This window comes from Phoca vitulina, unplaced genomic scaffold, assembly GCF_004348235.1.
Source record: "Phoca vitulina isolate PV1807 unplaced genomic scaffold, GSC_HSeal_1.0 scaffold68, whole genome shotgun sequence".
NCBI classification, from domain to species: Eukaryota; Metazoa; Chordata; class Mammalia; order Carnivora; family Phocidae; genus Phoca; species Phoca vitulina.
This window is the reverse complement of record NW_022589771.1, coordinates 2,906,853-2,921,608: the sequence shown is the minus strand read 5'-3', so window position 1 is coordinate 2,921,608 and position 14,756 is coordinate 2,906,853. Positions and strand designations below refer to the sequence as shown.

Below are 14,756 nucleotides of genomic sequence, written 5' to 3'. Positions count from 1 at the left end.
GCCTTCGGCTCGGGTCATGATCCTGGAGTCCCGGGATCGAGTCCCACATGGGGCTCCCTGCTCAGCAGGGGGGTCTGCTTCTCCCTCTGACCCTCTTCCCTCTCGTGCTCTCTGTCTCTCATTCTCTCTCTCAAATAAATAAATAAAATCTTAAAAAAAAAAAAAAAGAAACAGTCTGTGAAATCTATCTCTCTCAAAAGTTTAGTTTCAAGAAAGGCAAGAAAATAAAGTGTCATATAAGGAAACTAAGAAAATGGTACAAGTATAAATGTGATGTGTGAGCCTTGATTTGGTCTTGGCTTTAGGAGTGAAGAAAGCCTATAAAGCACATTTGAGAAATTAGGATAAATTTCAATATGAACCATATATTACATAATAGTATTATATTGATATTACATTTCTTGAGTGCTGACAAGCTTATTATAGTTATGGAGTAGAAAGTCACTGTTCTTAGGAGACTCATGCATGCTGAGGGTCTTAGGGCTGAAGTGTTGTGATTCAGGTCCACATGGTTCACTTCTATCCATGTCTGGCAAGAGACAAGTATGGCGCCATATTATATGTATGATACACTTTAAAAAGCCCATGAGAATCCATTGAAAATGCTTTGACAGGTTACCATTTATCTTCTAAAATAATAGCTCTGGGACCAGATAGTGGCAGTGGCCGCACAGCATGTGAATGTACTAAATGCTACTGAACTGTACATTTTATTTTTATCTTTTTAGACAGGAGGAGAGAATGAGAAGGGGGAGGGGGAGAGGGAAAAGGAGAGAGAGAGAATCTTAAGCAGACTCCATGTTCAGTGTGGAGCCCTGTGTGGAGCTGGATCTCATGACTCTTGAGATCATGACCTGAACCAAAATTTAGTCAGATGCTTAACTGATTGAGCCACCCAGGTGCTCTGTGAGTTGTACATTTTAAAATAGCTAAAATGGTGAGTTTTATGTTGTACAAATTTTCCCCCTCCACAGCTTTGTCTAGAATGCACATGTAATAAACAACAGGAAAGATTTGCATTTAGCAGGTGATAGGGTAGCTAACTACCTTCGGGTAGTGCACTCTTTAATAGCAAAGCAGAGGATCAGCATACATGAAAAACTTATTTTGCCACCAAACAAGTTGTAAAAGTAGAAGTTATTATGCACCCAGGCATATGTTATATACCGAAAAGTTACTGAAAATGTGTAGATTTCAAAACTGTTTTGACTTTGGAAGTAGCCATGTGAGACTGTAGTACAGAAGCACGAAGCCACCAGCGACTGAGAAGTCATGCCTCCTACTGTTTCCTTTGTGCAGGACTTACCTAACCTGTCTTGGAAAAGTGAGACTCACTTTCAGTATGCAGAAATAAGTATTATGGTCCCTGATGAGTAGCTTTGAGGATGATTAATGAAGCATGGCTGGCTGTCAGTGATCTGCATTTGAGGAATGTTGCTGCTTAGAAACAGTGAAGGAAAGGCTTGAAAGGTTAATAATGCCTGTTGGGCACTGAAAAAAAAAAATTAAAAAGAAAACTCCAAGCTCAGAGGACTCACTTTTGAATTTTATTAAAACTTATTAGAACTCCTGAGATCTTAGTAAACCGAATGAATATAGGACCTATGTCCTAAAACCAAAACTTTGCTATAAACCACCATAACTAATTAGCAGATGTAACGAAGTAAAAACATAATTCACAGTAGCAACAAAAGCCTTCAAACACATAAACCAGGAAATGGGAAAAGTCTGTATGAAGAAAAGTCTTAAAAATAATGACAGAACCTTGGGGTCGCTGGTCAGGGGGTGGAGGAGGGAATAATCTATATTAGTGAAAATGTCTAGTATACTCCTGAATGAAGATTCAGTGATGTAAAGATAGCATCTCTCTCCAAGTCTTGGTATAAAGTTAGTGTGTTTATATTTGAAATACCAGTTGCTTTGTTTTAATGGACTTTAGCATGCCATCAAGTTCATTTAGAAGAAAATAAGCACAAAGAGCCCTTCTCCCCCCCCCCCCCCCCCCAAAAACCCCTAAGCAAAACAAACCTCACATCTTTTGCCGTGCTAGATATTTAAAAATACTTTATTATTATTATTATTTTTTAAATATTTTATTTATTTGACAGAGAGAGACACAGCGAGAGAGGGAACACAAGCAGGGGGAGTGGGAGAGGGAGAAGCAGGGTCCCCACGGAGCAGGGAGCCGGATGCGGGGCTCGATCCCAGGACTCTGGGATCATACCCGAGCCGAAGGCAGATGCCCAACGACTGAGCCACCCAGGTGCCCTTAAAAATACTTTAAAGGTGTTACAGAGAAGACAGTATGGTGCAATACGACTTGTGTATCTAAGAATTAGATTTAGTTAGAACATAGGTGACTTAAAGGAGTTAACTCTTCTGCAGAAATTCAGGTTTAGAATTCTTAAAGTACTCTGTGCAGATTTACAAATTTTACTGTGGTATTTTAATTTTAATTAACAATATTTGATACTAATTATCTTCAGTTATTAATTTTAACGGGATATTCTCCAAAACTCAGTTTTAGTCCGTATTCTGGGACACATCTGTTTAGATGTAAGCAATCACTTTCAACATTGAAAAACCCTTCATTTCCTGTACTTGAAGAGAAGGAAATTAGGAGAAGCTTCTTTGAAGAAGTATTAGGTTCAAATCCTACCTCCCTTACAAAGTGTATAATCTTGAGAAAAATCATGAAACAGATAATAAATAAACTATGTCTCTCTGGGATGTTGTAGTGATAAATAATTATGTAAATAACCTAAAAAAATTTCTTCCCAGCTCTTCCTTTTCTGTTAATGGCAGCCTGGTCTTTGTTTGCTAACCTCCTTTGTGTTGAATGACTCATTAGTCAGCAAGTTGTGGTGTTCTTCATGGCTTTTTCCTCCCCATTCTGGGGAAAGGAAGGGAGTACTTCCTTCTGGTTAAGGTTTTTAGATTAAGTGGATTGATTCTTAGTTGTTTTTCTTATCTGTTCCCTTCCAGTGACTATTGTATATTGCTGTCTGACACATTTTTGGGTTTTACTTGAGAACTGCAGTTACTTCTTGCTCTTATTGGGTCCAGATTCTCTACTCATTTAATCCATTCCTCCACCACTTGCTTGCAAAAATGAGCACTTTAGTCATATAGATATTTCTGTTGCTGTCACATACCATATTCCCTCTCACTTTGGTACTTTTGTTCATATTCTTTTGCCTAGTGTGTTTTCCTTGTTTTCTTTGTATTTTCCTCTCTATCTGTTAAGCCTTGTTGGGTGTCTCTGGTCCAAATTGGTCTAATAGCTTGTTTGTATAACACAGTTGAACTTTGTTAAACCTAAGTGTTAGCTCATTTCTGAAGTTAGGTATAATTCTTGTGTTTTCTTAGAATACTTTTATAGCTTTCTTTTTAAATACTTGAATTTTTGATCTACTTGGAATTGATCCTGATGTACAGTCCAAAGAATAGTTTCCAGATTGCCGCACAGTTGGTAAATCATTTATGCAGTGATTCATTGTTTCCGCAACCAATTTTGGCACCTTTATCTTAGCTTTTATATTAAGGTCCATTTGGACTTTATAGTATATTTTTCCATTGGTCATTCTGTCACTGTACCTACCATGACCCATAATTTTCATTATTGAGACTTTGTATTATGCTTTCATATTGATAAGACCAGGACTTCACTTTCTCTTTGTAAAAGTTTTTCTTGTTTATTAGTTTTGAAAGTAATCTTTTACTGAGATCACATTACATTTATAAATTAGAGATAACCTAGGTTGTGATTTTTCACTATACTGTCACCTGTATTTTGTAAGTCTTATATTTTACTTAAGTGTGTCAGTTGAAATTAACTTTGAAAAACCATTAAACTATGACTTCGGTAGAAGCTCAGGAAACAGAATTGTCTGTGTGGTTGCATTTTAGTTTAGCCCAATGGCCAAAGGCTCCCAAAGATACATGGTCTCTACTGGTGCTGACGGAACAGTTTGTTTCTGGCAGTGGGATTTAGAGTCCCTGAAATTCAGGTAAGTGGCTGTAATTATGTGATAAGTTTTCTTTCTTTAGTGTTTAATTTAGTCTAATGAGATGAAGTCTGATTATAAAGGGAAGTTCTATATTGTGGTTGCCTTTTTACTTTTTATTATATACAGCGTTAGTGCCCTATTGACTGTTTACAGTGTGTTGTTCGTTTGTTTATTTATAAAGATTTATTTTAGAGAGCGCACAGGGGAGGGGCAAAGGGAGAGGGAAAGAGAATCTCAGGCCGAATCCACACTGTGTGTGGAGCCCGGTGTGGGGCTTGACCTCACAACCCTGCGATCATGACCTGAGCTTAAATCAAGAGTTGATGCCTAACCGACTGAGCCACCCAGGTGCCCCTACAATGTACTATTTAGATGGATATGTGAAAGAAGCGCAGCTATTCTATCTTAGTGGGCACATTTTATGGGGGAAAAAAGTGACATCGTATGTATGTGAAATGTTTTGAAAAATGTTAGAGATGTGCTGTCCAGGACGGTAGCCACCAGCGGTGTGTGACTGTCGAGCACTTCAGACGTGGGTAGTGCATTCGAGGAACTGAATTATTAGTTTCATCTTAAAAACTGATACTTGATTCAGGAATCACAGAACCTTTAAGCATATTTCAAATAACCTGACTATGTGAATTTAGTTTTTCAACTGTGAGTTTTATGAAACCGAATATAGATAAAGTATCTTTGATGAAAACTGCTCAAATTGAGATGTAGTATGTATTTCGTATATTGTGGAAGATTTCAAAGATGCAGTATGAAAAGAAGGATCTAAGGTTCTCAATATTTTATTCATATTGATGTGATATTCTGGATATATTAGGTTAAATGAAATAAAACTGATTTTATCTTTTTACGTTTACTGTGGCTACTGTAAAAATTGAAAGTTACACGTGTGGCTCGCATAGTTTCTGCTGAGCAGTGCTGTTCCCTGGTGGCTGTATACCCTGCCCTACCACCTGGATGGCGGGTTCACTTGCACTCGAAGTTTTAGTCCCTCAGTTACGAGATGGGGTTGGTAGGTCCGCTCTTGCTGTGGGGTAGGGTTCTTGTGAACATAGGGATTGGACAGAGCCTTCCAGAATCTGTCCAGCCGTAATAGCATATGCAGAGATACTTGTGAGGTACTTTATAAATAAGGTTATAATACTAAATATGCTAGATTAAAACCATCATTATAAACCCTGTTTATGTGTTGAACTAATGAGTTTTAAAAATTGCATCTTTTTTTAAAGTCCACGTCCCCTGAAGTTCACGGAAAAGCCTAGACCAGGTGTTCAGATGCTTTGTTCTTCTTTTAGTGTTGGTAAGATAAATTTAGTAATTTTTCTTCTTAGTTTTATTTATCATTTATTGGATGATCGTGTTATTGCTAAGAGCATTTATCAGATGGATGGTAAATGACTTCTGCCCATTTCATTAGGCTTAATCCAAGATGTTTATTTCATTAGCTTTTTTTCTTGTCTTTTACTCCCCCATTCTACCATTCTCTGATTTCTAATGGTAATCAGAGTCAGACAGCTGGCAAAAGGAGGCTTAAGGTATCCACATGAGCCCCCTGTGTGAGATCTACCAAAACTGTGATTTTCTTGAATGGGCTGAACTGCAGATTTTTATAGTTTAAATTTGTTTTCCACTCATTTTGGTGAAATTATCGCACATTTTCTTTTCTTGTACAGTGAGCTTATGTGGTAACCTTTCTTTTTAGGAGAAGTCAAAGATTTTCCCCCAAAAAGTCTGAAAACTTGAGTGAGTGAACTTTGTATTCTGAAACTAGGGTTAGGTATGTGAAGCTGTTTAGAAAGCAGAGCCCCTTTGTCAGGCGTCGTCAGAGTAGCAGCACATACGGTCATTGCCACAATTAATAAAGCAGTGACAGGTAGTGAACATTTCCAGATTGAATTACTTTTTTAATTAAAGTCCCATCTGATGTATGTGTTTTGTTTTTTTTTTGTTTTTGTTTTTCCACACCATCCAGCAATTCTCCAGCACCAGCTGGGTGTCCTACAGTTCCGTTCTAAGACTATCTCCCTAAAGAACAGTGTGAGATCCTACAGGTTAAGGGCTTAGTCCTACAAGACCCCACCTCCCCCCTTTAGACCAGGTTGTCAGCTCTGCTTCTGACGGACTGGCTAAAGACCAGAGGTTCCCTCGACCCCCTCCTTGCGTTTGATTATTTTGTTAGAACAGCTTATAGAACTCAAACATTTTATTAGATTTCCAGCTTATTATAAAAGGATATAATTGAGTAATAGCCACGTGGAAGAGATGCAGAGGATGAAGTGTATGGACACTCTCTAGACACCCCACTCTTCCCAAATCTCCACATGTTCACCAGCCTGGAAGCTGTCTGAACCCTGTCCTTTAGGTTTTTTTATGGAGGTTCTGTTACATAGGAACAGTTGATTAAGTCATTGGTGATTGATTCACCTCCCTTTCTCTCCCCCTCCCCAGAGGTCAGGGGAGTGGGACCGAAAGTTCCAGCCCTCTAATGACATGGTTGGTACTTCTGGCAGTCAGCACACCCATTCTTAGGTGCTCTCCAAGAATCACTTTGTTAATATAAACTCTGGTGTGGGTGAAATTGATTTGTTATGAGTATCAAGATACTTTTATCAGTGTTGTTGCTTAGGAAATCCCAAGGGTTTTAGGAGCTCTGTGCCAGAAATAGGGATGAAGACCAAATACATACATTTTTTATTATAAATTAAAACATCACTCTGTATTATATTAATTTTAAAATGTCTTTATATAGTGATTTAGAAAATGGATCTATTGAGATAAACTTAATTTGGGGATAAAAGGTCTTAATTTGATATAGAAATTTGATTCAGATATTTGTTACAAACTGAATTTTTAAACCTTAACATTTTTATTTCAGGTGGTATGTTTTTAGCCACAGGTAGTACTGATCATGTAATCAGAATGTATTTTTTGGGTTTTGAAGCACCTGAAAAAATCGCAGAACTTGAAAGCCACACAGTAAGTATTCATGTTATAAAATTGTATAAATTAATCATTAATAATATTCCTGTTGGTCCATAGTCAAATATTGCTAACAAAATTGTTATTGATTCTAATTTTAAATGTAGGAAGGGTTGCATATATGAAGGTGAAGGATATTATTGACAACTAAGTATGTGACTGTGCTAATATATTGTGGTTATTTCAGCTTTAAGTCGAAAATCTTGATTATGACAGTTTATCTGGGTGGGTTTAGTTTCAAGGGGCCTATTCATTTTAATCACACTCATGAAATCAGAATGCTATTTTATTAATGTATAGTAAGATAGATAACTCTCAGGATTCTGGAATAGCGCTCAGTGGTCAGGTCATCTTTTTTCCTATAGGAAGTTCTATAAAGTTATTTGATAAACAGTTCCAAATCACTTTAAAAGAAAAAAAATTTTTTTGCACGTAAGTATCAAAGTGATGCCTTGTTTTCAGCTGCTTTGTTTTTGATCACTTTCCACATGTGAATTCTTATACAGATGTAATTCATTGTAAATACAGTTTTAAATTTAGAAGGAAAGGTTTTTTATAGTCTTGTTAGAGTCGTAGTTAGGTTTTTTGCACGTAAATGTGTAGGATACGTGTTTGAATGATGGGGCTAAGCAGCACAAGTACACATTCTTCCTTTAAACCAAATGTGCTTCTAGTTCTAAAATGGAGTGGGTTTTTTTGTTTTGTTTTGTTTACAAACAAGAGTGATCACTTTTGTGTTTGTTTTCTGCCCTCCCCCTCCACCCCCAGGATAAAGTTGATAGTATCCAGTTTTGTAACAATGGTGATCGGTAAGTAAGTGTGTTTGTGTTTGTGAGTGTGTTTTTAGGCAAATATACTATGCTTCATATTAGTACAGCTGATATATCACTTTGTATATTGCAGGCACTTAGTAGAAAGTGTATTAATTGAATGAAAAGTGTCCGCAGTGGGGGAAACGTATTAAACAAAAAGAACTGTAGCTTCTACCGGGTCCTGTGACCAAAAGGAGCTCTCCTATTAAGTGTAAAGATAATGAAATTCCTTACGTTTGAGTAGTTAAAAAAATCTCTCTAGTCAACCACTGTTGATGTGTCATGTGACAGAATTGTCACTTAAATTATATACTCTGTTGTGGTCCCCAGTTTCTTTCAGGTGCCTTTCCTAAATTGCAGTTTTTAGTATTTTCCTTAGTTAAAAGATTGATTTATTTTTACACAGTGGCCAGCATGAATTTGAGTTTAGAATGAAGATGCTTACAATGGAGTTTTTGCTCTTACTGATTTTCCCACACATCTTTAATTCTTCCTATTTTTTTCCCTCTCCAAGTACTACGTGTACATTGTCTTCTCAAAACTCAATCTGACAAGCTGTTTGAGTTTGAAATGTGCCTTAACTCCATAGGGCCAGGCAAATTCTAGCAAATCCGATTTTTTTTCCTATCAGATTTGCTCTAAATCCCTGTCTTTTATATTAACACATACGTTTAGGCCAGCTAACAGTCAGGATAGCTACATGAAAAATGTTTTTGCTTGTGACTTTGACTGTAGTTCTTGGTGGCATGTATGTAAGTATAAGATGTTTTTCTGAATTTTTTAAGGTTCTTAAGTGGTAGCAGAGATGGAACGGCACGGATTTGGAGATTTGAGCAGTTGGAGTGGAGAAGCATTTTATTGGATATGGCAACCCGAGTCTCAGGGTGAGTGGAGACGGTTTGTTGGAATCAGGTGGCTTAATAATCACTTGGTCCTTCTCCCTGGTGGTTGGAGCCCCCAGGTCCTATGGCGAAGAGCAGTGACCTAAATGACTGGCTGCTTCCTGTATATCTGATACATAGATACATAAATCTCCTATATCCCAAAGAATTTGTCCGTACATTTATGTTTCTAGTACACTTGCCTGGTCTAGGGTAGTACCATATCAAAATTCTTACCAGTTTTTCCTGAAATGTTTCACAATTTAGTCCTTTGGAAATCCTCATGTCTGCTTTATTTTTAATAATTGTAGGGGAAATTAAGTTCTCTGCTATGACTCAGACAATTTTATTTGGCTTCAAAATACATTTGATAATCACATTTTTGTGAAATGATCTGTGGTAGGGAATGGAGAGAATGTTTACTGGAAATCTGATAATCCTTGCTCATAAACAAATCACATCTCTGCCATTTAAAAATGTTCTATCTGGATATTCAGAAGCATCTTCGTGTGAGAGTGAATACTGTCAGTCCTTGATTGGTTAAAATACTGAAGGTTATTTCATTATTAAGAAACAAATTGAAATTACATTTACCTGTGAACAATGATTTTAAGCAAAATAGGAACATCAATGTAAAAACTTTAATACAAAAATTTTTACTGAGGGGCGCCTGGGTGGCTCAGTCGTTAAGCGTCTGCCTTCGGCTCAGGTCATGATCCCAGGGTCCTGGGATCGAGCCCCGCATCGGGCTCCCTGCTCGGCGGGAAGCCTGCTTCTCACTCTCCCACTCCCCCTGCTTGTGTTCCCTCTCTCGCTGTGTCTCTCTGTCAAATAAATAAATAAAATCTTTAAAACAAATTTTTTTTTTTACTGAGCCTGGAAACTGCTCTGTTTTCTTGCTGCCGTGGAGAGTGCTCTGCCAGTAATTCCTTCCAATGGTGGGAATATTCTTTTTTCATTTAAAGTTTTACATCTTTCCAATCTTGAGAAGCGGAGTTTTTTTCTGTATATAAGAATTAATGGATATATTTGTTTTAGTGTTCTAATCCTGGATGATCAACTTGATGAAGTATAATATGTCTGTTGCTTCAAGGTTACTAACAGGTGATGCCTTTTAGTTTAAAGTGAAGCATGGAGTCTTAGCCTTTACTCCGTTTTGCCTCTTCTGTTACACTTTTCCCTGACCAATCTGGTTAGAAATATTCTCTTGTCTGTGTTCCATTGTGCTTATATAGATAGGTGTTACATGGCACTTCTTCCATATTCTTACAGCTGTTTTCTTTAATTGAAATATATGTTTATTATATGTTTATAATTTCTTAGGATGTATTCTCTGATTTCAAAAAGCAGCTGGGCTTTACCTTTTCTCTGTGTAGTACTGACTACTATGTTTTACAGAGAAACTTTGCATTTCAGGCTGCAAAATATTGTAGACATTTGTATCCAAGGCCATTCTTGCCAAGAGAACCATAGTAACCATCTATAGGGAAGTGTAAAAAGAGATGAGTACAGTTTTATTTATAGTTCAAAAGATTGAATATCTGTGTGTCAGGCACTTTTCTAGACACTGGGGGCTGTGCAGATGCATTGCCTTCTTTCTGTCTTCCTAAAATTTCTTGTCATCTTCTCTGGAGAGAGAAACAACAAAATTATTGCTGTTAGGGCTTGGGGTCAGGGGAAGGGAATAACAGAAAAGGGGTAGAGAGAAAATCTTTGCTTTTATGAGCAGTGGTGATGTCCTAACATATGCCTTTATTCATACTGAACTGTTTCTTTGTCAGCACGAGCAGGGGGAGGGGCGGAGGGAGAGGAAGAGAGAGAATCTTAAGCAAACTCCATGCCCAGTGTCTGACTCGGGGCTCAGTCCCAGGACCCTGAGATCATGACCTGAGCTGAAATCAACAGTCAGATGCTTAACCAACTGAGCCATCCAGGCACCCCTGAACTATTTGTTTGTTTGTTTCTTTTTTTTTAAAGATTTTGTTTATTTATTTGTCAGAGAGAGAGAGAGAGAGCACTTGAGCAGGCAGAGGGAGAAGTAGGCTCCCCGCCGAGCAAGGAACCTGATGCGGGGCTCCATCCCAGGGACCCTGGGACCCTGGGACCCTGAGCTGAAGGCAGACACTTAACCGACTGAGCCACCCAGGCGTCCCCCCTGAACTGTTTCTATAATCATCTTCTCCCCATCTCAGTTTTGCTGTAATCTGTTTATAGATCATCTGTTATGGGTCACATGTATATTAGATATATAATAATGTATGGACATGAACTACATTACTTCAATTAATTTTGTATTGATTGTACTTTTCAAATGAATTTACACATTGTGTATGTTTTTCTTAGGGACTTATCTTTGGAAGAGGAAAGGTTTATGAAACCCAAAGTCACAATGATCGCTTGGAATCAGAACGATAGCATTGTTGTCACAGCTGTGAACGATCATGTCCTTAAAGTGTGGAATTCTTACACAGGGCAACTGCTTCATAACTTACTGGTAGGTTGTTTTTATATAACGAATCAAGAATTTTTTTGAACTATAATTTGATTTTTGAAGCTGTAATATTAACATATTAAATATGTTTCACCCACTGATTATCAAATGAGTAGAAATTTGTAGATATACTAATGTTCAAGCTACTGTTATTAATACATTTTTAAAAGCCTTTATACACGATGACAATATGGGTTTTTCATTTTAAACTTAATAACTTGCAAACCTTCGTTAACTTTATGACTTTGTTGAATAAAGGGACATGCTGATGAAGTATTTGTTTTGGAGACACATCCCTTTGATTCCAGAATTATGTTATCTGCAGGACATGATGGCAGCATATTTATATGGGATATTACAAAAGGCACCAAGATGAAACATTATTTTAATATGGTAAGTGAAGTGTATCTTCATGTATGCTTGCACTGGTTTCAAGTATTTGGATCAGAAGTTTAGCCAGACACCGATCTGCATGTTTTGGCTGTTTATATTTCTAGAAATCAGGATGCTTAAAGCCTAATAAATATCCGACAGCCATACATATATACCCTCATGAAATTCTTTGTGTAACTGAGTCACCCGAGGGAAGGAGTTTCAAAAGTTACTTATTTAGCCCTCTGTATATGTGCAAATGTGTTTGAATTTGTTTAAATTTGCAAAATTATGGTAATTATACACATTTTCACCAAATTTATTGAAATATTTGGTAATAAAACAATACTCAGTAAAGTCACCTAGGGAATTAAAAACATCATTGGGTTTTTCCAGCCTGTTTTCTTTTTGCACGTGTAATATCCTAAAACCAAATTAGGATCCTGTTGCATATTTTTAGAATTTCTCATATATAACCACAAGCTAGTTACCAAAATCAGCAAATTTAACATTGATAAAGTAGCATTATGTAGTTCTGCTCTATATTCAAATTTTGTCAGTTGTTCTAGTAATGTCTTCTTAGTTATATTTGGCACTTGGAGCAGTATTTAATTCAGGATCATTCATTATGTTAAGTGGCTGTATATTTTAGGTTTCTGTAATCCTCAACAATTCTTTTTTTCTATTTCTCACCTTTTAACTTTTGATGAGTGCAGACAAATAATGTTACAGCGTATCTGTGTTTTGTCTGCTGTTTTTTCATGATTTGATTCTGTTACACCTTTTTTTGGTGGTATTTTTATTTTTTTAGATTTTTTTTTTTTAATTTATTTATTTTGAGAGAGAGAGAGCACACATGAGAGGGGGCAGGGTAAGAGGGAGAAGCAGACTCCCTGCTGAGCAGGGAGCCCGATGCGGGGCTCAATCCCAGGACTCCAGGATTATGACCTGAGCCGAAGGCAGTCGCTTAACCAACTGAGCCACCCAGGCGCCCCTATTTTTTTTTTTATAACCTTATTTATTTTTAGAGAGAGCAAGAACTCTCAAGTCTGTGAGTAGGGTGGGGAGGGGCAGAGGGAGAGAAAGAATCCCAGGCAGGCTGCATGCCCAGCCAAGAGCTGGATGCAGGGCTGGATCTCAGGACCCTGAGATCATGATCTGAGCCGAAATCAAGAGTTGGGACATTTAACTGACTGAGCCAACCAGGGTGCCCTGGTGGTGGTAATTTTAAAATTTGGAAAGGAGGCATTTGCCAGGTTTCCCCACAATGAAATAGTTTTTCCTCTTTGTAACTATTAAGCTAATTTTTTCAGGAGGTATTTTGAGACTCTGTAAATATCATATTCCTTGTTATACTTTCACTCACAAACAGTAGCATCCATTGAAGGTTTTTAGTGGCATCATTCTTTCCATAGTTATTACTTGGCATTCTCGCACAGTTTTTGTAATCTTTGTTTCATTTTATGTAAAGAATGTTTTCCAAAATCTTACATATATTTTTAAGAATTTGCAGTTATATTTTTGACTGTAAATTCAGCATTTCTCAGAAGATTACATATATAGTTAACTTAGAGTTGTTGAGTGTTTAAGTGGTTTCTGAATCAGGCACAGCAGCACCACTTTGGATATCCAGGTACATGGCTGTTTATGTAGCTCTGTGAATTTACCTTAGGGTAAATTCTAAGGGGGTTATTATATAAAAGAGTTTCTGTGTTGTCAAGACTATTGTTTGATCTACATATGAAATGTTTTGTAAAATTACTGTGCAGTTTATATTGAGTTCCAGCTCATAGTGTAATTCATTTTGGAGGCAGTCTAGTTGCAGGGTATAGATGATTGGTTCTTAGATCTTTTGCTTGAAGGCCATCTGAGTCCATGTGTTCCATGTTTTTGTTTTTGTTTTTTTTAACCTTAAAATTTTTATTTCAGTGTGCTTATTTTGGACAATTCTTGACAAACAATTTAAAATGCAGTGTTTTATTTATTACCATAAAATGCACTGAAATAACTCAAATAACATGGCCGAATTGCACATGTGTAATTAGGCATCTCTGGAAGTTGCATCTCTGGGTTCAAATTATTGGAAAAATAAGTCTTTTTCAGCAATTTTTTTGTGGTCTTAAAATTTATAGGTATCTCCATTTTCTTCATTATCCTTTAAAACTCTCTTTAAGAACATTACATCCTGAATTTAACTATCAAAACAGAAAACTACATTAATTAAGGCTTAAAGGAGAAAATAAGCTAAACAACTTCTGAGCCAAAGAAGTCTCAAGTGGGCAACAATGATATTACTTCCAGTGAGACATACAAACTTCGCTGCATATACTGGGTTTTTCTTTTATTTTTTAAAAAATTTATTTATTTATTTTAGAGAGAGAAAGAGAGTATGTGTGTGCATGCAAGCGGGGTTGGGGCAGGGGGACAGAGGGAGAAGGAGAAATCTCAAGCAGACTCCCCGCTGAGCACGGAGCCTGATGCGGGGCTCAATCTCACGACCCTGAGATTGTGACCTGAGCCGAAATCAAGAGTCGGATGCTCAGCTGACTGAGCCACCCAGGCGCTCCTGGACTGAGTTCTTACATTTACTGCTCAGCTGAGAGGCTCCCAATTTTCTGTTAGATTACATACGGTTATAAATTACTAACATTACAGTATTTCATTAAATACATCATAATTTTCAATGTGACATCGAATTGTTCTCCAAGCACAGTTGCAGGTTGCATTTTGTCAGGAATCGTTGTGGAGGACTCTTCAAACTGCAGGTAGAAACCCAAGTGGCATGCTCTGCAAGTGCCTACTCAGGAAAATTTCCTTCTCTCCAGGTACCTTAGCAGCACTTTTGGTGCACTTAGGTCCACGTGTATGACAGGAGAGGAGCTGCCACCATCTTTGACTTGCCAGCAAAGGGCCTGGCCCCCGCTTCTGCTTTACTTGGACTGTAGGTTCCAGGCCAGGGGTGCAAAGTGGTTCCAGGGCATGGGTCAGGCTGTAGTGGAGATGGCTCCTCAAAGGACTGTGTGGGTGAATGTGTGTTCCTCTGTTTCAACAAGAAATTGGAAGAAAGATATTTATGCGGTTTATTCCTTTTTATGTTATTAGAGAATACAAATTTATATACATAATACGTGTACACATAATAGGGCAGTGCCTTAAATATCCCAGTAACTTAATTTTTAAGTTTGTTAATCGTCACCCA

At 37.4% G+C, this 14,756-nt stretch overlaps 1 protein-coding gene across 4 annotated transcripts in view; it reads left to right on the top strand.

Moving 5' to 3' along the window:
* BRWD1 (bromodomain and WD repeat domain containing 1) overlaps positions 1-14,756 on the top strand; it is a 116,380-nt gene that overhangs the window by 30,778 nt on the left and 70,846 nt on the right. For all 4 annotated transcript variants that reach the window (XM_032392636.1, XM_032392635.1, XM_032392633.1 and 1 more), the window contains exons 9-15: positions 3,910-4,010; positions 5,252-5,322; positions 6,898-6,998; positions 7,770-7,810; positions 8,599-8,697; positions 11,038-11,188; positions 11,444-11,578. In XM_032392636.1, the coding sequence (XP_032248527.1) occupies positions 3,910-4,010; positions 5,252-5,322; positions 6,898-6,998; positions 7,770-7,810; positions 8,599-8,697; positions 11,038-11,188; positions 11,444-11,578 (699 nt within the window). The remainder of the gene's footprint in view (positions 1-3,909; positions 4,011-5,251; positions 5,323-6,897; positions 6,999-7,769; positions 7,811-8,598; positions 8,698-11,037; positions 11,189-11,443; positions 11,579-14,756) is intronic.